At 41.8% G+C, this 22,748-nt stretch overlaps 5 protein-coding genes across 5 annotated transcripts; 1 reads left to right on the forward strand and 4 right to left on the reverse strand.

Moving 5' to 3' along the window:
• The first annotated feature begins 2,463 nt into the window (after positions 1–2,463).
• LOC130138224 (G-type lectin S-receptor-like serine/threonine-protein kinase SD2-5) lies at positions 2,464–3,476 on the forward strand. The gene has a single exon (XM_056311653.1). It carries the CDS (start codon positions 2,464–2,466, stop codon positions 3,280–3,282), a length of 819 nt encoding a protein of 272 aa, XP_056167628.1. The 3' UTR covers positions 3,283–3,476.
• A 3,178-nt stretch (positions 3,477–6,654) lies between these two features.
• Positions 6,655–8,444, reverse strand: LOC115678339 (uncharacterized). Its single transcript, XM_030601701.2, has 3 exons — positions 7,586–8,444; positions 7,091–7,263; positions 6,655–6,829 (listed from the first exon to the last, which is right to left on the reverse strand). Exons 1-3 carry the CDS (start codon positions 8,270–8,272, stop codon positions 6,691–6,693), a joined length of 999 nt encoding a protein of 332 aa, XP_030457561.1. The 5' UTR covers positions 8,273–8,444; the 3' UTR covers positions 6,655–6,690.
• Positions 8,445–11,212: 2,768 nt separating this feature from the next.
• On the reverse strand, positions 11,213–13,330 carry LOC115678343 (proline-rich receptor-like protein kinase PERK2). The gene is made up of 2 exons (XM_030601704.2): positions 12,996–13,330; positions 11,213–11,557 (listed from the first exon to the last, which is right to left on the reverse strand). The coding sequence occupies exons 1-2, from the start codon at positions 13,291–13,293 to the stop codon at positions 11,418–11,420; spliced, it is 438 nt and encodes a 145-aa protein (XP_030457564.1). The 5' UTR covers positions 13,294–13,330; the 3' UTR covers positions 11,213–11,417.
• Positions 13,331–15,473: 2,143 nt separating this feature from the next.
• LOC115678344 (EPIDERMAL PATTERNING FACTOR-like protein 8) lies at positions 15,474–15,980 on the reverse strand. The gene is made up of 2 exons (XM_030601705.2): positions 15,890–15,980; positions 15,474–15,742 (listed from the first exon to the last, which is right to left on the reverse strand). The coding sequence occupies exons 1-2, from the start codon at positions 15,978–15,980 to the stop codon at positions 15,474–15,476; spliced, it is 360 nt and encodes a 119-aa protein (XP_030457565.1).
• A 757-nt stretch (positions 15,981–16,737) lies between these two features.
• LOC115678340 (26.5 kDa heat shock protein, mitochondrial) lies at positions 16,738–18,130 on the reverse strand. Its single transcript, XM_030601702.2, has 2 exons — positions 17,694–18,130; positions 16,738–17,367 (listed from the first exon to the last, which is right to left on the reverse strand). The coding sequence occupies exons 1-2, from the start codon at positions 17,986–17,988 to the stop codon at positions 16,955–16,957; spliced, it is 708 nt and encodes a 235-aa protein (XP_030457562.1). The 5' UTR covers positions 17,989–18,130; the 3' UTR covers positions 16,738–16,954.
• Positions 18,131–22,748: the final 4,618 nt, after the last annotated feature.

A 22,748-nucleotide genomic window follows, 5' to 3' on the forward strand; every position in this document is an offset into this window, starting at 1 on the left:
CAAGCAAAATTTTCAAAATCAACAAGGGAAAAACCATGGTGCCGCACCAGACAATCTTTTCACTATCAGTATCAGCATTACAACTACAAAAGATGTTGGCCCAATATATAACAGAAGTCACACGTATGCCATTAGTAGCAGTAAAAGCTCTATTCTTTGTCTTAACATGAAAATTACATGTATGTAATCAGTAGTAAAAGTTCAGTGCTTGAATATTACTTTTCTCTGTCAGACTCCACAACTCCATCAGATTGGTATCGGGTGAGTAGGTTTTAGACTTGAGACTTACCTTGTTAGGGCTGGTTCTCGACTTTTTAAACCGGGAACCAACCCTTTAGACCCTAGAATCGGTCTACAACATTAATTTTCGGGAAAATTCCAATTAAGGACCCCAAGTGGGGTCAAATTCTCAAAAAGGGGTCCAAAGTGAATATTGTGTCAAATAAGGGCCTGAAGTGCTCAATCAGTCTCAAATAAGGACCCGAAGTGCCCAAAATGTCTCAAATAAGGACCTGGGTCCCTGGCCGGCCAAAATACCTGCCGGCCGGCGAGAAAGTTACTGTTCCGGCACCGGAACAGTAACTTTTTAATTTTTTTATTATTTTCTTTCTTTTTTCCTTTTCTGTTTTTGTTCTTTTCCTTTTCCTTTTCTTTTTCTTTTTTTTTTATTTTCTTCCTCCGCCGGCCATAGCCGAGGCCGGAGGAGGTCGCCGGCCTCGAGGCGAGGCCGCCCTCGCCGGCGCGGGCGAGGGCCGCCTCGCCGCGTCGGGCGAGGCGCCTCGCTCGGGCGGGCGAGGCCGGCCTCGCCGGCGTCGGGCGAGGCCGCCTCGCCGTTGTCGGCGAGGCCGGCCTCGCCGGTTGCAGGCGAGGTCGAGCCTCGCCGAGATCCGCGAGGCTCGACCTCGCCCGACGCCGGCGAGGCTCGACCTCGCCGCAACCGGCGAGGCCGGCCTCGCCCGACAACGGCGAGGCTCGACCTCGCCCGCAACCGGCGAGGCCGGTCTCGCCCCGACGCCGGCGAGGCTCGACCTCGCCCGACGCCGGTGAGGCTCGACCTCGCCCGCAAGCGGCGAGGCCGGCGAGGTCGAGCCTCGCCAGCAGCCGGCGAGGCCGAGCCCTCGCGTATCCGGCGAGGCTCGACCTCGCCTCGCAACCGGGCGAGGCCCGACCTCGCCCGACAACGGCGAGGCTCGACTCGCTCGCAATCGGGCGAGGCCGGCCTCGCCTGACAACGGCGAGGCTCGACCTCGCCCGCAACCGGCGAGGCCGACCTCGCCCGACGCCGCCGCGAGGCCGGCCTGCTCGAATCGGCGAGGCCGGCCTCGCCCGACAACGGCGAGGCTGGCCTCGCCTGAGGCCGGCGACCTCCGCCGGCCCCGGCTATGGCCGGCGGAGAACGAAAAATAAAAATAAAAAAAGAAAAGGAAAAGGAAAAAAGAAAGAAAATAATAAAAAAGTTACTGTTCCGGTGCCGGAACAGTACTTATCTCGCCGGCCGGAAGGTATTTTGGCCGGCCGGGGATCCAGGTCCTTATTTGAGACATTTTGGGCACTTCGGGTCCTTATTTGAGACTGATTGAGCACTTCAGGTCCTTATTTGACACAATGTTCACTTTGGACCCCTTTTTGAGAATTTGACCCCACTTGGGGTCCTTAATTGAAATTTTCCCTTAATTTTCTGTTTAATTTCTGAAGGAACAAAGCGTCAACAAAAATGGAACAACTTTTTAGAAAATATTTATACCACGAAGGCATTTCATTGAACATGTAGAGTGTAAGGATTTTATTGAATGAAAACTTCAGCGGCCCGGACAAAATATCCACTAGTTTAGGAGCTGAATCCACTTCTTGCGATGTGAAAAATATTCTGAATAAGAAACGAAATCCAAAGGAACTAATTTCGGGCAGTTTAAAAACAAAAGTTAAAAAACAGGTGGTGGGTATGGTTAGTCATGAATCGTGGCCATCAGTTGGTAATGGCAAACTGCCGAAGAAATCGAAACCGCGACACATCAAAATCGAAAACAAAATGGACATAGAGAGAGTACCTAAGAGTGAGCTGATTAAAGTCGACCGAGAAAGGCAAGGACTTGACCTGCAAGACGGATAGAGAGACGAGAGGAGACGAGAAGGCGACTAGCATAGGTAAGACGAGAGAGAGACCCGGCGGGGGGGGGATCTAAGTTGACAAATTCAAGCACCGCCGGAGTGGAGAGGGAGAGGAGACTAGAGAGTAGAAGGCGAGCGTGAGAGATGATGAAGGAGAGGCTGCGACTTGAGAAATGAAAAAGTGAACTTAGGATTTGGATTCCTAAAACAGATTGTAAAACCGACAGTTCGGGAAAAGTGTCAAAAAAGTCCTAAACCTTTTGCATTTGTGCCAATTCAGTCCTAAACTTTTTGCTTTGGTGCTAATTAGTCCTAAATCTTTTTTTGGTGTCAATTCAGTAATAAACCTTTTGCATGCCTATCTGCTTCAGTTATGATGATCTGAGTAGAGCTACGGAAAACTTCTCTTCAAAGATTGGCAAAGGAGGATTCGGATCGGTCTTCAAAGATTTGGCTGTAAAGAAACTAGAGGGTATAGACCAGGGATTGAAAGAGTTCAGAGCTGAAGTTAGGACCATAGGGTGCATCCATCATGTCCATTTAGTCAAGCTAAAAGGTTTCTGCGCCGAGGGGGCTCACCGGCTGCTTGTTTACGAGTTCATGGGTAAAGGGTCTCTGGACAAATGGATTTGCAAGAATAGCGAGGCCAGTAAGATTCTGGATTGGAATACTAGATTCAATATTGCTCTGGGTACAGCCAAGGGATTAGCTTATCTACATGAAGAGTGTGAAGTCAAGATAGTCCACTGCGACATCAAGCCCGAGAATGTCCTTCTGGATGATAATTTTGTTGCGAAGGTGTCGGACTTTGGTTTGGCCAAGCTAATGAGCCGGGAAGAAAGCCGTGTGTATACGATCTTAAGGGGCACTAGGGGTTACCTAGCACCAGAATGGATCAGAAACAACCCGATATCCGAAAAGAGTGATGTTTACAGTTACGGATTGATGTTGCTTGAGATCATCGGAGGCAGGAAAAATTATGATCCTGGGGAATCTTCTGAAAAGGCCCATTTTCCTTCTTATGCCTGCAAAATGTTGGAAGAAGGAAAGCCAGAGGAAATTCTAGACTCTAGACTAGAATTTGACCAAAATGACGGGAGGATTGTGGATGCGATCAAAGTTGCCCTGTGGTGCGTACAAGATAAAATGTATTTAAGACCACCGATGACTTAAGTAGTTCAAATGCTTTGAGGGACTTTGTGCCATACCTCATCCCCAAATTTCCTCTTCAACTGGACCAATCGATTGGAGTAGCGACACGTTTCTCTCAGAAGTTCAGCTGTCAGGTCCTAGGTAATTTTCAAATTAGTGAAAAGCGGGAGATATCTCTCACTGTTTGCGACACGCGGAAGAGAAACAGTTTCTGTAATCTGTGAATCGTCATGAAGTCCACTTTTTTAAGTTTTCAAGATTCATTTTTGCGCGTTGTAATACAATGCTAAGTGAGAAACACGCCCGATTGGATTTGAAATAAGCTTTAGCTTCTTTTTGTTGTTCAAGGAAGATAATGCTCCCTTCTAAGAAATGGTTGAATGATCTGTTGCTAGATGTGAAGCTACTCTTTCTGCCTGCTAGTAATGTTCTGGTGCTTCCATCCCACAAGTCAGGAGTTTGGCTAAACACAAACATGTTTGTTGAGATGCACGCGTGATTTGTTTTAAAAAATTCCCACATCGGATAATTCATGTGATGTTGAATAGTTAATATATCCTAATCAATTCATAAATTATATGTTTAAATTTTTGAGTGAAGATGAGTCCAATTAGAGACGTTGACGAGTTCTGACTTGAGCTCCAGATCTCCCCACATGTGTGAGCTGCATCAGAATAGTCCCACATTGGATAACTCCTAGCTCCCTCTTGACAATCTCTCTAGGTGAGGGTACGAGCTCCCAACAATGTCATATTCCATAATTGCAAGTTTGTTGTGGTCAGTTGTTAAGTCTTCTACTGTTTAGAGGGTATTCAAGCTTTTCATCTTAATTGGATTTCTTGGAGGAAATTGAACGATTTAGTCCATGAATATCTTCGTGGGATGTGTCTCATGAACCATAAGACTAGGTAAAGTTTTCAATCATGAGTTGAATCCATGAAGTCCGCAGATTACAGAGCTTTAGCAAGACCGTCACTTTGGGAGTCTGATACGTTAACTGATAACTTGGCAAGTTCGTACTCTGTTTTCTTTCACAAGTTTTTAAAACAACTAAGGATATACTTGAAAATTTTGGTCAATGAGAGGAAACCGAGGAATTTAGGACATTCCATCTTTCTTGTTGGAAAAATGGTGCCTTGTGGGCAAAACATTATGAACCAGAAATTGAAGATCGCGATTCGATCCAATGTCTGAAACGGGTGCACCTGATGTAGAAATAAACAAGTACCCAACAACTGGTACGAAAGAAAATTGGCTCCAAGCAACTGAGCGTATATCCATTCCAAAAGGCAAACCGAAGGTCATTCCTGCATTTTTTGCTTCTGCGGTGTACGAATGCGATCAAGAAACGAAAGGGTTCTTTATGACAATCTAGTACTTCCATTGGGTCCATTTGAATAGACTCAGACCAAGAGCGCAAAATGCCCTGTTTAGCTTTTCTGCAGAAATACCTTTGATATTATCAAACTCCTCTTCATGTGGTGAACACTGAGCAGGCATAGATCCCAACTCACTAAAAGGAATGCTATTTTTATGGCAAAACTGGAGATAGAGATCAGAGAGTGCTAGACTTAATGAGTCAAAGACATGCAACACAAAAAGCATTCCAACCACTTGCAATAACCAGTACTACAAACACCATCAAGAATTGTGGCATAATGACATCATTCCTCTGCAGCTTTAGCACCCAACTTTACCTGCGACAGTGGCCGGTGGTTTTAATTAATGAGGATAATCATCAGCTTATAACTTTGATAGAACAAGATGAAGAGTACATGTGACCAATACTGAGTGTGACCACAGACTTGAAATATTTGTAGCCATAAACCAGAAAGTAAAATCCACAGAGAGAGGGAGAGAGAGAGAGAGAGAGAGAGAGAGATGTGATCGTCGATATTTTGTGATGCCATTGTTGGTGGCCCTCCTCCCTCCTCCTCTGAAGAGCCTCTTTGAATACTATAATCAAGTAAAATCAAATTAGTCAATGTAGTGATAAGAAGACCTCCATTTAGAAATGAGTGTGGTGGTGGTCACAGTGATATTGAGTGCCAAAAATATCTCTATCTATTCTCTCTCTCTCTCTCTCTCTCTCTCTCTCTCTCTCTCTCAACATAGTCTCATAGACATTCATTTTTGTTTGATTCCATTTTATAAAAATACTAGGGCTAAAAATAGGAGCCGTGTTCTTGCACTCTCGAGGGTCAACTTCCTGTGTCTCTCAGATTCCAAGGACCAGCGCAGACCACAATTACAAGGGCCACACCAGCAAATATCTCATGATTCTGTTGTTATGGACGAAATTCATTCTACCACATGAATAGTATCTTCTCCACGGCGGGACATTTCAACAGAGAAATTCCATGATAAGGACTTGAAGCCAAGAATCAGATTGATTGTATCATTGAACTTGCACCATGCATAAATATTTACAAGGAAGAATAGAGAAACATGAGGCTTGATCGGGATAAGTATATTACGAGTGTCATAACTTTTGTACGGCGCTTACTTGAGTACCACATCGATGTAAAATCGATCACTTAAGTGCCATTTCCGGCAAATCGTCTTACATGAATTTTTTTTCTTAACTTTCCATTCTGATATGGAATATTTAAAAATAAACTGAAGTCCAATGTCGAAATTTTTGTCCAGGGTAACAAGGGTATAACAAACGTGGTTGTTTCTTGCTGCTTTTTTAAAATCTTCCCCAATTAGAACAGGTCATTTTCAGACTTTCTCTCTTGCTCAAACGAGTCGTTTTCATACTCTCTCTTTCTTCCTGTCACTTAAGTGGTCACATTTAAAAAATTGATGAACCTAAATGTTCGCTTCTAAAAAATTATAGCACTGAAACGATCATTTGTGAAGTTATTGGAACTTCTGTTGTCCTTTGATCAAATGCTCAAGTGACATCATTTGCTTTCTCAAGTGCTAACTTCAGCATTCCGACACGTCATGTTGGATAATGTATTATAAATTAATGCCACGTCAGTTTTTCCGACCAAGCAAATCATCGATGGCACCCAAGTGATCAATTTTTCAAAATTGTGGCACTCAAGTGAGCGATGCACAAAAGTTATGGCACTCCTCGTGTACTTATCCCGGCTTGATTAGAACCAACTGTAATTCAATTTGCTCAAAATACAAAATATTATCGTCTATATAGCCCTAGCCACCAATATACCTTCTCATAATGCATTTTTGGCTGATCAGGAACTGTTTCCGCAGAATCAATTTACTTAGCTCAATATGCAGAAGCCAAATTGGGCCAAGAAAGGAAGATAAAAAGACAATTTTTTCTTTCGCGTATGAGCATATAGTTACAGTTCGTTGGTTCGAAATTACAAGAAAGCGAAGCTATTCTTTTCGGCTATTATATTATACAACTCAAATAGATTTTGCTTTGTCTCCAAGCAAGTAGGAGGGGATTATTTAAGAAGTTGCAGTGAGAGGGTGGTGGTGAGGAGCTTCTTGAAAGAAATCAGTTGGATAAGTGTTGCCATGTTCATCCTCCTCCTCTTCTTCCTCCTCAACATCCCACAGAAATTTGGCATAAGAAGCCAGGACATAACTGCAACGAATGAAACAGCATTTAGATATTAAGTATCTCTGCAGCAAAACAAACTTTTACTGGAGAATGACATTAGAAATTTGCCACCAGACTTCTTCAAACTACTTGATCAATTCTTCCAACTAGTCCTAGAAGGTAAATTAATGGATACCCATAGTTTTTGAATCCAAGCCCACCAAAATCTAGAATCACTTCATTACCCGAGCTAGGAATACTGACAGAGGTCGCAATAAAAACAGCAGCTTATGTAGATAGATATACCTATCATCAGGTGCAGTTTTAACTGCTTGATCAAAATAACTCTCAGCTCTATGGGTGTCCTTGTGTGTCTGCCATATAAGATCTGCATAGAGGGACAAGACGTTTGCGTCCTTCGGGTTAGCCAGAATCGCTCTGCCACAGTATTCCTCTGCTTTAGCTAAATCTCCGCAAACCTGGTTGCAGCATGAGGATTACCCCAATTTCATGAATTGGCAATAAACACAGAGACCCACAAAATAAAGAATGCCCATTTCTTCTCCTCATTAATCATTTCGGTCTCTGTTGCATCCGAAGTTCCATTCACATCCATTATTTCGAAATCGGAAAAACTTATGATCCAGCTCAAAAGTACTTAAAAGGAACATTCTAGATCATCAGATTAGGCTGAACAAACGAGCTCATAATAGTGAAATTCACTTCAAGCATGCTATAGTGGCAACAGATTTCTTTTTATAATCAAAACAGGAACTTTTAGAATAATCAAGCTGTTGATACCTCTTTCAAGAACTTGGCATAGTTCCCGAGCAAAAGAGCATTCCCTGGATTGGCTTCAATCATTGTCCTGTAATAAGCATCAGTGCTATCAATACCAGGATTCTTGTTATTCTCGTAGAATCCAAACCCTCCATCTCGGCTGTCCGATCCTCCTCTGCCACCACCATCACCGCCACCGCCGCAAATTCCGCTGCTCCCGCCGCTTCCCATTCCACCACCCACAACCAGGGTCTGAAGCCCATCACCCTCTTTCTTCACCACATCACAATCCTCTTCAACAAGAACAGCCCCATCAAGCCCAGAACTTGAAAGCAGCCTCCTCAGCGAAGAAGGCCCTGTTCTTGAGTTGGGTTTTGCGTCTTCTTGATCCTCATCGTTTCTCATGGAAGAAGATCGAGCTTTGGTTGGTTCGACATTGTTATGGCTCTGAGGGAGGTTGATCTTCTTCTTACTGAGCTTTGGAGGGTCTTGGGCTTTGGCCTCAGCCAAGGCTTGTGGCTTGGTGGATGCTACCACTTTCTTGGTGGGTTCATCAGAGTGAGGTGGAGAGGGGAAAAGCTGCGTCGTTAACGACAGCGATCTGGTTCTTGGGTGATGAAGCGCCTGGAGGTCGAGTTCTGGTGCAGAGTCCCTCGAGTGAGGAAGCCATGAGTTGAGTATTGGCGTGGAGGAGCTTCTCAAAATCATTGTTTTTGCTTACGATCTTGTACTGCTGCGGGGTCTAAAGAGTTTCAGAGAGGAAGCATTTAGCGAGAGAAGAGAGGAAGAGATCTTCCTCTGTTGAGGACAAACAGAGGAGAGGGAGGCATCTTATAGAAGAACCACTAACAACTGAGAGGATGGATGGTGACCCGCGTAGGTTAATACACTTGCTATTACATGCTAATTGAGAGGAGGATGGTGCAATGTACCACCCATCCTTTATCTCCTAGACATTAGACCTCAGTTCGAAGCAGGAAAATGCCCCGTAGGCTAAAAACTACCTTCAGATTTTGTTATTCTTTGTTTTGCCAGTAAAAGAAAAAAGAAATATCATTTCTTTACATCTATCTAATATATATATATAATCTTGACTCCTCCTCACTAAGTACGCCTATTAATTATCAAAAATAAAAACTAAAAAATTCTTATGAAATATATATATTTAATATATTATACTAAACTAGACTTTTGAACATTTAATGCATTTAATTTAATGGGAGAAAACTTTTTTTTTTCTTTTGCGAATAGTAATTTTGATAATCTTTTTTACCTTGTGAGATAAACTAAGAACAACAAGTACCTGATAGAGTAAAATATTTTAAATTAGGGTTAATATCACAAAAAATCTTAAACTGGTACATTTGTAATAAATTTACCCTCCGTTAGTTTTTGTTAAATTAATACTATGAAAAATCATATACTGGTGCACATGTGATAAACGGATGGTAAAACTCCAAACTGGTATATCCGTCGACTGCCATATGTCATCAAACTCAGCAATTTGACAGTAAATTTTAACGGAAACTAATAGAGGGAAAATTTGTCACAAGTATACCGGTTTGAGATTTTTTGTGTCAAAAAATTAGTTCGGGGTAAATTTGTCGCAAATGTATCAATTTAGGATTTTTTTTTTTCACAGGGCCTGCGACCTCCGTTGGTCCCTTGGGTAAGGGCTGCAGGCGAGGGCCCGTAAAATAAAAAAAAATCAACGACAAATTTTTAAAAAAATTAAAAATTTGTTCATGTGAACGCTAACTGCGCTACGTTGGATGGTCGGCGTTGGCTGGACAATCATGTTATCAATTTCCGGCCAAAATTAACTGGAATGACTACATTGGTAATTCATTAAAATGTTTAGGACTATATTGGTAATTTTCAAAAAATTTAAGACTAAATTGGGACAATTAAAAGGTTTAAGACTAAATTAGCAAATTGTAAAAAGGTTTATGACTAAATTGGCACAATTGAAAAGTTTATGATCAAGATCGCCGTTCAATAAGTTTAAGACTTTTTGGACAATTTTTCCGAATAAGCTATATGATAAGCCTAGCTGTGTCTCATCCTTTATATGTTCGTTCATCAATATACACATAACAATTTTTGTTTAATCGAGATTGAGATGATAAAAACAGCAGAGAAAGATACAGACACGACTGGAGCACCAGCACGAGAAAACAAACAAGACCAGCAGCGACTCTGTAGAGCGACCTGGCACCCCAAAGCTGTCGCCATTAAAATGCCAGTACGGTTCATGACCTTCTCCATCGCACCCTGTAAATGGTGGCAGCGTGATACAAGCCCACGGAAGAAGCAAAGGACACGAAGACAGTGTGCGCCATGCACGCAGACAGACAAGTTCATGTGAGCATTTTGGGCGGCGATGTGCTTCTCGAGCGACAAGACGATGACGTAAAATTAGTAAAGACAGACAGGTGACTTCCATCGTCGTCTTAGCTCTTCTCCCATGTTGTCCAAACAACTCGCGACACTTGGTAGTTTCAGAAGGCGTAAATTCCGAGAAAGCCACATGCGACGAGGATTTGCCCATCCTTTTGGATTCTATTCGTTTTGTATTTGCCCGAGTGTGATGTAATTGTCACTGGCCAGTCAAGATGGGCTTACCCAGAAAAGACAATTGCAATAGCTGTTAGCATAACCATGGGTTTTTATCATCGTTTTGTTGTTATTTCGTGGCATTACGAGTGCAGCACACGCACGACATCGTAAAGAAAGAGTCGTCACATTACTTATAAGTCGCGTAAAATCAATATTGGGACGAATCGCAAATGATGAACAGCCAAATATGGGCTACGAAATCAATCATTACAGGGATTGATAGCGATGAGCACGATATTTTTAATCGTCATCTAAGGATGCTTTTGTTTCGCGAAAAATAAGCATGGTGTCGTGTATCACTTCAGAGTGACTACCAACACAAAATTAGCAGTCATCCTGGAGTGTCGACTTTTACAATGTGGTTGTTACAGTAACAGTCTAGCTTCCTCTTATAGGTGGAGAGAGTATCTTCAAAATTACCCAAACCTCGATTAGTTCATTTCTCGACGACGTAATCGTTATAGAAGATACTTGCTTTATCCTTATTGGGTTCCCTTGGTACATACGAAAGGCTAAGATTAAAATGACTACAGATACTCGGCGGTTAATGCGCAAGAACATACTTATCTGAAGGCTAATCTTTGCAGAATTTAGAAACTGTTCTTGTGCCCCAATGCCACCCTGATGTGATCAGATTATGCTGATCCGACATCTCACTTCAGAACAATTATACCGGATGGTATCTTGTGGTTCTCCATTATGTCCTAGTTAGACCAGTTAAGCGTTCTCCAAAGCTTTCGGTTGAGAGACAGAAAAAAGAAAGACTTCGAGAAATACATGGAGAACATCGCAATACAACTGTGACTGGCAGCAAGAATAACAACCTCACATGAACAGATCAGATCAACAGAGATTAATCATGTCTCCGGGATGGACAATGTCAACAGTTCAATCTGGAGCATGGAGGCTGCTATGCTTAGAAGGGGAAAGAGAAAAGACGACAAAATCCAGTTGGGATATTCAATTGGAGATTCATCTCCTCCAATGGTGTACTAAATCAAAGAAGCTAAACTAGATATTCCTCTGATAGAAGATAATCAAATGAACCTAAATCCTGCCAAATTGAATGTATGTGTTGCATAAGTTTTGTGATTGCAATTGTTACAGAACCTGGATATATTAAGTAATAAGAAAATAGGAACGGTGTCCACCATCTATTTGAATATCATTCATATCCTAAATTCTAAGTATCGCTCCACTTGCAATTACTATGTACAAAGCAGAACTAACTAGATCATCTTCTAGATCTTGATCCTTTGCTTGGTCTATTTCTCCTGTCCCATGCAGAGGCCCAGAAAAACAGAGACATCCAGAAAAGAACTGCAAAGAAAATCTGCACACTGTCCTGAAGTCTAGATAAAGATGCTGCAACGCCTGCCACGGATGAAGAGAAAATATAAAATGAACATCAGGTGCAAATTAATAGGCTCAAAACTGATGCTTCAGCCATAATTGCAACTCTCAGACAGTGTCGCGGTACATCTTGACAGGAAACTTAATAACGACATAGATAGATCGCAGATCAGAACTTATCCAGCCCAAAATGTTGACTACAAGCAAATTCGTTTTTCTGGTGCAATGAAGAGTAGCCCACTTCTCAGCCAAAGGACTCAAAATTCAAGCCTTTTTATCCTTTTGGGGCAATTTAGCAAACGGTAATGGGTCATGCAAAAAAAGCCCCAAGCGTCCATGCCTGCCACCCTAAAGCAAAATCCGCAAGCAGAGTGATGCTACCCAAAAAATCCACAAGTTATTAAAAAATTAGCGGGACAAGGATCAGCCAAGCATTGGTTGACCCTTAATTGAGACCCAATAAGTCGTGAGACTCATTCCCAGCTTTCATCTCCTCCTACTAGCCGACATAACAAAAAAGCCTGTTAAAAAGTTCCTCTCATGTGCGCTTCCTAAACAACCAGCCCACTTTGAAGGACAGTTAACCTTTAAATGTCTTTCTAGCAGACTCTACGATGCTTGACGATTTTGATTCTGAGTAATCTCTTCCCAACACCTCCACCTAACCTAATCAGCACCAATTATACGAATACATCCAACATGACTATTCTGCCTCTCATAGATTTGCAGACTAACCTTTCCCACGTGTCAAGGTTTGAAGCGCTATCGATGAGAAAAGAAAGCCACACAAGTCAAACATAAAAGTACTCAAACTCACCTTGTAATGCATACCAATCTCAACTAATAATCGATCAAGAGATTTTACCCCGACTAGCATTTACTACGTTCAACATCTATACCATAAGAATAAGGTCCACACAATGAGAGCTGTCTTCTATAATCCGCTATACTATTTTTATGTGACCCATCAGTAGTTATCGCAAATGCAAGCGCTCTTGACAAGCACGAGCAATCATTCACATTCGAACACAAGCAACCTAATTACAGATCAATCTATACCGTGCCCGAGAACATAATTAAAGCGCTTTCCGAATTACAAACTAGCACGATTAATGTAAGTGATATTTCAAACTAACAGAAAAACTTTGAGCTATAATAACCTACTAAATCCTGACATTCACACGACGAAAAGAGCGCACTGCGCATATCAATGAGACGATTTCAAACGATTTCATTTAAGAGCCCACATAATCCGAATCAATCAACAAGCTATTCCAATTATAATGCCAAGAAATTAGCCAATTGAACCCCAAGTTAACAATCAGCCAAGCTTAACACGGTTGGAAATGGTAATGGCATGAGCAACGCCAAAATCAATGAATGTATACATGGGGCACATTAAGGTTAATCCAGAAAAAAAAAAAGGAAATTTCGAGCTCAGCAGAGTCAAAGTGCATACTTCTGAACCGACGAGAGCCATTTTCGGGCGGAGGACCGGGCTCCGGCGGCGAAGGCGGAACACGGGCAGCCCCGAGGCGGCGGCGGCGGCGGGGCCGAGCGGTGGGGCTTAGAGGGGACGGCGGGAACGGACGGCCAAGATCGATTGGAGGAGACGAGGCGCGATTGGCTTCGAAGTGGAAAGCGGAGAACGGAGAGCGGGAGATGGGGAAGGAGGAGGAGGAGAAGAGCAGAGGGACTGCCGAGCTCGGTGGCGGCGGCGGCGCGCGGAGTGATGTCGGCGGAGAGAGAATCGGCATTTTCTAGAGCGCTCGATGGAATGAAAATGAAAGCTTCCATTTTTGTTTTGAGAGATTGGAAGATCACGGGATCACGTTGGCTTGGGCTGGGCTTTGGTTGGGCCCAATTTCTGGGCCCAACCAAAAATAAGGTTGGATTTCATTTTGACCCCCCACTACACAGCTTTGATGTTCAATTTTGTCCCCCCCTAGAAAAGATTTTCCTCTCACTTTTGCGTCCCTCGAGTTTCACCTGTTCGTATAATTTGAACCCTTGGAGTTGCCCAATATGTGTTGGCTTGTTTGTAAGGAGTTGTGCGTCGGTTCGGATGTTTCCGACGCCACTATCTTCTGAACAGTTAGGGCGTGAATGGTAACCATTCTGCTCCAGAAATCAAATTCTTGCCAAAAATTGATTTCTGGAATTCTTGCTAGAAATTAATTTCCGAAGGAGAAATCTGTTTGATAAAACATGACTAATTCTGCTCCAGAAATTGATTTCTGGAACAGAAATCTATTTTGATTTGTTGATTTTTTTTGCACCTAAAAAAATTAAAATTTCACTCAAAGTGGGTGGCCACGGGTATTCTAAGCCATTCTGTGAAGTTTTAAAATTTTTTATTTTTTGATTTTTTTGGGCACCTCAAAAAATTTAAATTTCACTCAAAGTGGGTGGCCAAAGATATTCTAAGCCATTTTGTGAAGTTTTGAAATTTTTTATATTTTTGGGCACCTCAAAAAAATTAAATTTCACTCAAAATGGGTGGCCACATGTATTCTTAAGTCATTCTATGAAGTTTTGAAATTTTTGATTTTTTTTGGGCACCTCAAAAAATTTAAATTTCACTCAAAGTGGGGCACCTCAAAAAATTTAAATTTCACTCAAAGTGGGTGGCCACAAGTATTCTAAGTCATTCTGTGAAGTTTTAAAATTTTTGATTTTTTTGGACACCTAAAAAAATTAAAATTTCACTCAAAGGTGGATTCTAAGCCATTCTGTGAAGTTTTGAAATTTTTATTTTTTTTTATATTTTTTGAAAAAAATTCACCAAATTTCTTATTTTCCCGAAGTCTGACTTTTTTTATTTTCTGGAAATTTTTATGAATTTTTTTGGAATTTTTCAATTTTTATGCATTTTCTGAAAAAAAAAATTAGTGAGATCTCAAAATGTGTTGTAAAGGCTACGAAAAAGAGAGAAAAGATGGAGAATGCATTCTGGAAGAGAGAAGCTACAAAAAGTAGCTTCTCTTTTTCTTGCCCAAAACTCATTCTGGAATCAAGAATGCATTCTGGAATCAAGTATTTTTAACAAACGCATTTTTATTCCAGAATGCAAAAATTGCTTCAGAATGTATTCCGGAAATTTTTTAACAAACGCATTTCTATACTGTTCTGCTCCAGAATGGATTCCATGCTCGCCCTTACTCGCGACAATCGACCTGTCATCTTTCTTTTCTATTTTCTGGTTGCCAGACCATATACCTTTTGTAGGGTCGTCGTTTGGTAAATTACTTTCTTTATTCCGTTCCGGATCTGTCGATAAGAATGGCCACACGAAATACGAAAACATGACATGATTTTCGTCCGTAAACTAGCAAGTTTAGTCGACGGTTTGGAGGCAAAGCAGCACGAGTCGGCAGAATAAAAACTTAGAATTTTAGATGAGTAGCTTGAAGAGTAGTAACGCTGTTGAAAATTTGAATAGTGGATGTTCTCAAGTTGAGGGAAGGCGCGATAATGTTTGCCAAACTGATGAAGTGATGGTATGATACAGAGCGAGCAGCGACAGAAAAAAGGAGGATCGTACTTGTGATTTTGTACGGTATTGAGAACGAGCCTTCTTTGAACTGGCAACATCAAGATGCGACTACCAAAAGCCCCTCTCTGTTTTCTCCATGAACTTTCATCTGCTCACGGCAACATGACAATGTGCCTGATGTCGACGATCCCATCCATTCACGTTCATGTGAATCGTATTCGGCCTCTCGATTGCTCAGCCAAAGTTTTCAAAGTAAATTACACTAGGACAAGAAGGAATGATACTGAGAAGCAGCTTCATTACTTAATATATGTTCGCGGCTTTTGTGCATTTAAGACCCCATACTAGACTCAGAGTCGGGACATAGACGCAAGCGAGCTACAGAAGAGCGATAGCCTTCCTACATAACACTAATTCCAGGTACTCTCATTTTGCTGGAGTCTAAGGATGAAAGATCTTGTCTCCGCATCTGCATCTCCATGAGAGGAGATAGTAACTATCATCGTCTTTATCGTCATCAGACGACGATGTTCTGGACCATTCCGTCTGGAAGTTATGGCTGTGATCTTCACGTGACGATGTCCCGAAATGCTTCTTCTGGTAGCCTGGAACAACCAGAGCCGGCACACAAGGGATGCAACCGAAGCACCTGTCCACACAATCAGGAGGCCTCGAGCCCAGAATCATCTCTCTGTGCTTCAGGATCTCACCTACGAAACAAGTTGAAAAGCATCACTCGGTGTATACTGAGTGTAGAATACAATCCCAAAGAAAAACTTTGATAACATGACATGATATAAGATGAAAAGTAAAAGAGTGACCCAATTGAGAAAGGAATATGAAGACCTCCTCTTTACCTGAATTTAATGGCGGAATCGTGAGACTGAAGACGAAGATAAAAGTCGCTGCAACTAACAAGGCATGTGAATGGCCAGTTGAACTATCCATCACAGTTCACACAACTTCTCACCGGGCTGTATCTGAAGATGGAATAATGCATGTAACAATGGAGACGCGGGGATTTTCACACACAGAGACACGGAGAGAGAGAGAGAGAGAGAGAGAGAGAGAGAGAGAGAGAGAGAGAGAGAGGGCAAGAGGGAGGAACAACTTCCTAAGACAATCCTTAGTGAACTGAGGCAGGAATTTATGGAAGGAAAGGAAATATCAGTAGAGAGAGAGAGACCAGAATGAAGGGTGTCCCCTGAAGAAGAGACAGAGTTCACATACTTCACCAATGGAGAAGAAATTCAACAGGAAAGAGAAGGAGGAGAGATTGGAAAGTGGTGCATTCTGACTAAGCATTTAATGAATGCCTTGATTTCTTTAACCTTAATCATCTTGAGATTGTTGGCCCTGACCCATTTTAGCTGATCCCAAGTTTAATACTTTTGAGATGTTTGGACCATCGTCTGAGCACATTGAAGATAGTCCCAACTCCATTTGGGTGACTAGTGCCCCTCAGTGTGTACCAAAATTCCTGTCAGTTCGTCCAGTATGTTTACAAGGGACTCGCAGAGATTTTCTTATGCACTTTGTGGTTACCAAGAAATTCTACTAAGGGACAAATAACATCGAGAATTCTGTTCTGGTTATTCTTATTACTTGAAAACCACGACCAATATGGACAGACTACAATAATCAATTGCGGGGTTGAACACATTTCTTAATCTGTAATTGATTGTCCACGTTATCATCAATACCATTTATATGTTTAAAGTTCTTTAATTTAAGAGATTCATCTTAGTACATGAATACTGTCAATGCCACACCCTGACAAACTTTATTAACAAGCTACTCATCAACGAGAGGAGGGCCAAAACTACCAAGGCTGAAGCCAAACCTAAGAGCGATTTCTCAGTCTACCAAACAAACAACGTCACTAAGAACCTGCTTCACACACTCATATAAACAAAGGACACTCATTGGACTTTCACTTCCTTAGCATCCTTCTTGGGCCTCTCAGTCCTGGGAATGACAATGGTGAGCACACCATCCTTCAACTCAGCCTTGATCTCATCCGCTTTAGCATCCTCAGGCAGGGTTAGGCTCGTGTTGTAATACCCATACGTCTCTGCAGACCAGTACTCGCCATCCGACCCTTCCTCTTCCTCTCTCTTGTGCTCGCCCTTGATCATCAAGATCCCGTCGTGGACGGTGATCTTCACGTCGTCCTTGGTCAGCCCCGGGACCTCGTACCTCAGCTTGTAGTGGTCGTCCTTCTCTTTGACTCGGCCCATGAGTTGCCCTGGCGATATGTGCATGTTATCGAACAGCCTGTTTATGTTCTCCGTCGCTTGCATCAGCGCGTTGCCGAGCCCTGAAGGAAAGAACTCTGAAAAATTCCAAAAAAAAAAGTGTTCAAAACCAAGGTGTTAAAAAAAAAAAAAAAAAAAAAAAATTAGCATCAGAAGCATTCTTGAATCTTGATGAGTTTGATTTAACAAGTTTGATCCTGATTTGTCCGTGTAGACCTCTGCTCTGACCAGGGGAGTGAAACTTTCCCTATCATGAAATACCCTACTAATCTTGGACAAATCCGAACCCAAATGGATGAACCAAACGAGAAATTGTTGCGCTCATTAACATCTCTCCACATTAATCCTGTTCTTCGAAGCAATACAGGAAACCAAGAATCTATAATGGACATAAACATATTACCATAAAGAGCAGGGACGAAGTCAGCATCATCGTTCCTCCTCCAGAGGCTCCTCCTGCGGTTCCTCCTGGGGAAGAGCCTGGACTTCCTGCCGTCACCTTTCTCGCTCACCGCGACTTCCTTGTCATCGGAAGCCTTCTCGGTCGCTGTTGACAGGAACCTCCTATTCATCACCATCGCCTCGTCACTGCTGTTCCACCCATGTCTAATCTGGTTTGCCCTGCATAGAGAAGGGGCAGAGGAAGCCGAACCCAGCCTCTGCTGCATGTTCTTGAGGGCCAAACGAGCCAGCGCCATGGCTTTGGATCCTCCCAGTATGTTTGCTTCAGGTAAAGACTGAGCTGTTCGTGTGTTGACGAGGAGGAGTTGGAGAGCGTCAAGGGTTATAGAGAGGAGGAGCTCAACAGAGTGCGTGTTTCGAGACTGTTGAGGAAGTTTCGATCAGCTTCTTGACGCATCAAGAAAAAGGAGGTTCTACCGCCTTGTGACAGAGGCTCGGAGATTGTTCTTGGCCTTTCTCAAACATGCTATTTTTTTTCTTTTCTTTTCTTTTTTTGAATTTCTCCATTTTGCATAGGATGCCACGTCACTTCTTCTCCACTTCTACCTTCTTTTTTTTTTGTCTTGTCTGGTGTTCATAATTACTTAAGACAACCTTAAGTAATTTAAATTTTTAAAAGGATTAATTTATGAAAATTAATCTAAATTTTCGAGAGCATAGTAAATGAAATTTTTTCGTGAAAAAAAAACAAAAAGAATTAAACTAATTTTATTCAAATGTTAGATTAGAAAAAGTAATTATGGAAAATTAATGAAAACACCCATTCGATTAAACTAAATTGAAATACTAGCGCATCTTCAAATGAAAAAGAAAATTATGCGTAGTGATTGCCTAATTCCAATTACATACAAATTCAACCGACAGAATGTCCAATGGTGTCCCTCACCTTGGTAAGGATGATACCGTGCCACCATTGTTCTCTTGTTCATGTTAGACACCTTCATCTGAAATCAATTCCAGCAAACACAATCATACTTTACCACGATCATTTTTAAATTCTTTGCAAACAAGTTGCACCTATTGTTTTGGAAATTTTTCAAATAAGAGCCTGAAATGCTATTATTTTCTCAAATAAGAGTCTAAAGTGGATTTTGTATCAAATAAGGACTTGAAGTATCCTCATTTTGTCAAATGAGGGTTTGAAGTGGATTTAGTTTCAAATAAGGGCCGGAAGTGGCAATATTTGTTTCAATCAAGGGTCTAACTTTCCGAATGATAAGAGCATTTTCTTCTTTTTACTTTTTTGAATTTTTTCCTTTTTTTCTTTCTTTTTTCCTTTTTTCTTTTTCTAGTTTTCTGTTTGTTCTTCGCAGGTGGCTAGCAACCGGCAAAGCTTGGGAAGGACTAAGCGAGGGTCGCTCTCGCCCGATTTGGCGAGGGACGGCCTCACCTAGGCAAGCCACCCCCTCGCCAGATCTGGGCGAGGTCAGTCTTGCCTGGGTGAGGCGACCCTCGCCAGATCTGGGTGAGGTCAGTCTTGCCTCAACGAGACGACCCTCGCCCAGGTCTGGTGAGGGCCGACCTCACCCATGGCTAGCAAGGGATGCCATGCCTCGCCCAGGGCGAGCGTCACCTCGCCCAAGCAAGGCCGTCCCTCGGCTATTGCCGACGAGGGTGGCCCTCACCCAGCCCCTCCCGGGCTTTGCCAGTAGCTAGCCAGCCACTAGAATCGGCCACCAGTGAACAACAAATAGAAAACCATAAAAAGAAAAGAAAGAAAAAAAATAATAATTTAAATCTTTAAACGAAAATGCTCTTGACCGACCGGAATATTTCGCCGGTCGCCTTGAAACTATCATGGCCACTTCATTCCCTTATTTGAGATTAATGTCGTGGCCCAGAGATTTGGATCATTCATGAGGATTTTGAACGAGGGGCCATGACTAACCCATGAACAAGCGAGCAAACCTCAAGAGTTCTAACTCCTAAGGTTTTCTTGGATGTTCTAGAATACTCTTACGGGCGGGTGATACTATAATTGTACCATCCTGTAATAAATGGAGGTAAGTGGTAGTTGAAAAGGTACGATGTCCACCGTTAGATTGAGGAGAAATTTACGAATACGGTCAGTCCTGTACTTATATATAAAAAGGTCTCCTCCCCTCATTTGGACATCTCATCATCAAGAGTAACACAATTCTAGAACTTCTCTCTAAAGTTTCTCTCTCTAAAAGTCTTGTGAGTGAGTATGGAAAGGCTGACTTGGGAAAAAATTCATAAAACCGCACGGGTAAGGGAACGCTAGATCAATCGACCCGAGACAGTGACACTAACATACCACTTCAGGCCCTTATTTGACATAACGTCCACTTCGGGCCCTTTTTCGAGAAAACGAGAGCATCTCATACCCTTATTTAAATTTTCCCTATTGTTTTTCATGAGCTCAGCAAATCACAAGCTATACTTGAGGAAGGTGCCATTTCCGTCTAAGGGGCGGAAACAGTGTATGCAGCATATATATTCAGAATCAATAAATCATCATTGACAATATCTATTCTACTTGATATCCTCATCCATTCCCAAATTTTCCTAATATGAAACACTTGAGAGTTTCAAGTGTTGAGGAAAACTCCTATTGATTTTGAGGTTGACAAAACCTTCTGTGTTATTGTAAATCTAATACTCATTCTGAACAATTTCATTCCAGGTCTGTATATTCTGGAAGTTCAGAAGAAAGTTATTCAGACTTTACAATCTATCAAATATGTTTTTGAAGACCCACATAATCGAAGTTCTGAGATTCAGAAGCAGAAGTTATTCAGATGCAGATGCAGAAGTTATTCAGATGCAGATGCAGACGAAGAAATTATTCAGACGAAGAAATTCGTCAGACGCAGAAGAAATTATTCGGACGCAGAAATTCTTCGACGCAGACACGGGAGTTCTTCCGATGCGGACGAGAATCGTGAACGTAACACAACGGCTAGTGATCCGGCATGGATTTCACTGAAGGAATGTTTCGATTGTCTCAATCGAATCAAATTGATTGACAATCAAACATCATGACAAGAATGCATTACAACGGACAAAGTTCTACTTATGGAAACCAAGATTCTGATTGTATGGGCGACCAGAATCAGCGGGATTCAGATTTTATCAACCAACGGCTACTCAATCCATTTTATACAAATCTGTCCAAAGGTGAATATTGGAAGATGATCCTCTGAAGACTGTCCAACGGCTAGTTTGGAAGTGGAGGAGTATAAAAGGAGATCAACGAGGAGCAGAAGGTAGAGAACGAAATCAAGAATCAACAAGTCCAAAGTCTGAGCTTACTCCGATTCAATCTCTTGTCTTTCGTGAGCTTAAACGCGTAATCATTTGAGAGGTGTAGATAGTGTTATAAGTGTGTGCTTAGGTGTGAGATAGTGTGATCTATCGGCTTGGTATAAGCAGCACCGCCGGGGAGAAGTGCTTGGGTTTAAGCGGCACAACTTGCTGTAACTTCTCATTGATTTGATTAGTGGAATCCAGCCAGTAGGCTGTAAGCGTGGGAGAGTGGACGTAGGCTTGCTATAAGCCGAACCACTATAAACTTGTGTGCAGATTCTCTATCCCTTATCTCTTACTTTACATTCTCGCACATCAAGAGCACAGTCTATATAATCTGTCTTGAATCTGAATTTTATTCAGACTCTTCTGCGATTTATTTTGTTTCTGCATAAATTATTGAAACTTGTTTTAGATCACCTATTCACCCCCCTCTAGGTGATCCTTGCTAGCTACATCAATTGGTATCAGAGCAGGTTGCTCGTTTATTGAAGTGTTTTACTTATGAGCTAACGATCTATATGGCTAGCATGAGTGCTCCAGGTCTTATTGAAGGACAAAGCAATTCCAGGCCACCATATTTCGATGGCAAAGAATATAGCATCTGGAAAAACAAGATGAAGGCATTCATCAAATCAATTGATCACATGCAATGGGATGTTGTCATCAGAGGAATCAATCCAAAACATTCCGTATCTGCTTCAAACGAGAAGCAAGAAGAAAGCAAATCAGCAGATCCTTCATTATCTCAAACTGAGATAACAAAAAGAGAAGCTTTAGATTCAAAAGCAATTTATTCATTTTATTGTGCTTTATCACCTGTTGAGTATAAGAAAATTGCTTCTTGTGAATCAGCAAAGGACATCTGGGACACCCTCTACACCACATATGAAGGAACAGATAGAGCGAAGGAAACACAGATCAATCTGTTGCTTGGACAATATGAATCGTTCAGAATGAAGACAGGAGAATCAGTTGCTGATATGTATGACAGATTTGCTGACATAGTAAATGGTCTTGCATATCAAGGACAACCAGTCTCAGATGCGATGAAAGTCAACAAACTTTTGAGAGAACTGTCAAAGCAGTGGGACAACATCAAAACCTCACTTCGAGAGACTCAAAGGATCATGCCACTATCAATGAATGAACTGATTGGAACTCTTCAGTCATATGAAGTAGAACGTATACATGAAGAAGATCCAGAAGGTAAGAAGTTAATTGCCTTAAAATCTAACATTGATTCTGATGAAACAGATTTTGAGGGAGATGAAGAAGACGACGATGAGGAGATGAAGTTGCTGATCAAAAGATTTCAACACCTTGTGAGAAAGAGAAGAAACCCCAAAGAGAAGAAGCCAACAAAGAAATCCGGAGAAAGAAAATATCTTAAGAACAGAGACGACAATGAAGAGTCTGAATCCAGCAATGATGAAATCCTTGAGCAGGGAAATCTATGCTTAATGGCGGACATTGAATCCGAAGAAGATGAGGTGATTTGTTCATATCCTATTCTCGATGATGATGATCTTTTTGAAGAGTTAAGCACGGAACATGAGAATGCGTTGAAGAAGATCTCCAAGTTGAAAAAGGAAGTCTCTAAATTGAAGCAACAAAATATTACGAATGAGAAAAGGATCATTGAGCTTGAAAAGGAGAATTCCTCTGTCAAGGAAGAAAATGATATTTTGCAAAAAGAAGTCGATCCCTATAAGGAAGAAATTCC

Source organism: Syzygium oleosum, unplaced genomic scaffold (assembly GCF_021117445.2).
Source record: "Syzygium oleosum isolate NSW1041296 unplaced genomic scaffold, Sole_v2.1 Sole_v2.05, whole genome shotgun sequence".
NCBI classification, from domain to species: Eukaryota; Viridiplantae; Streptophyta; class Magnoliopsida; order Myrtales; family Myrtaceae; genus Syzygium; species Syzygium oleosum.

Excerpts from the sequence above, each read along its gene's own strand:
- LOC130138224 (XM_056311653.1), top strand. The coding sequence starts at position 2,464 with ATGCCTATCTGCTTCAGTTATGATGATCTGAGTAGAGCTACGGAAAAC.
- LOC115678339 (XM_030601701.2), bottom strand. The coding sequence starts at position 8,272 with ATGATTTTGAGAAGCTCCTCCACGCCAATACTCAACTCATGGCTTCCT. Across the intron at positions 7,264-7,585 it reads ATGCCAAGTTCTTGAAAGAG|GTTTGCGGAGATTTAGCTAA; the intron begins GTATCAACAGCT and ends TGCTGCAACCAG. Across the intron at positions 6,830-7,090 it reads AAAACTGCACCTGATGATAG|TTATGTCCTGGCTTCTTATG; the intron begins GTATATCTATCT and ends CATTCGTTGCAG.
- LOC115678343 (XM_030601704.2), bottom strand. The coding sequence starts at position 13,293 with ATGCCGATTCTCTCTCCGCCGACATCACTCCGCGCGCCGCCGCCGCCA. Across the intron at positions 11,558-12,995 it reads TGGCTCTCGTCGGTTCAGAA|GCGTTGCAGCATCTTTATCT; the intron begins GTATGCACTTTG and ends CATCCGTGGCAG.
- LOC115678344 (XM_030601705.2), bottom strand. The coding sequence starts at position 15,980 with ATGGATAGTTCAACTGGCCATTCACATGCCTTGTTAGTTGCAGCGACT. Across the intron at positions 15,743-15,889 it reads GATTCCGCCATTAAATTCAG|GTGAGATCCTGAAGCACAGA; the intron begins GTAAAGAGGAGG and ends CTTGTTTCGTAG.
- LOC115678340 (XM_030601702.2), bottom strand. The coding sequence starts at position 17,988 with ATGGCGCTGGCTCGTTTGGCCCTCAAGAACATGCAGCAGAGGCTGGGT. Across the intron at positions 17,368-17,693 it reads CTTCGTCCCTGCTCTTTATG|AGTTCTTTCCTTCAGGGCTC; the intron begins GTAATATGTTTA and ends GGAATTTTTCAG.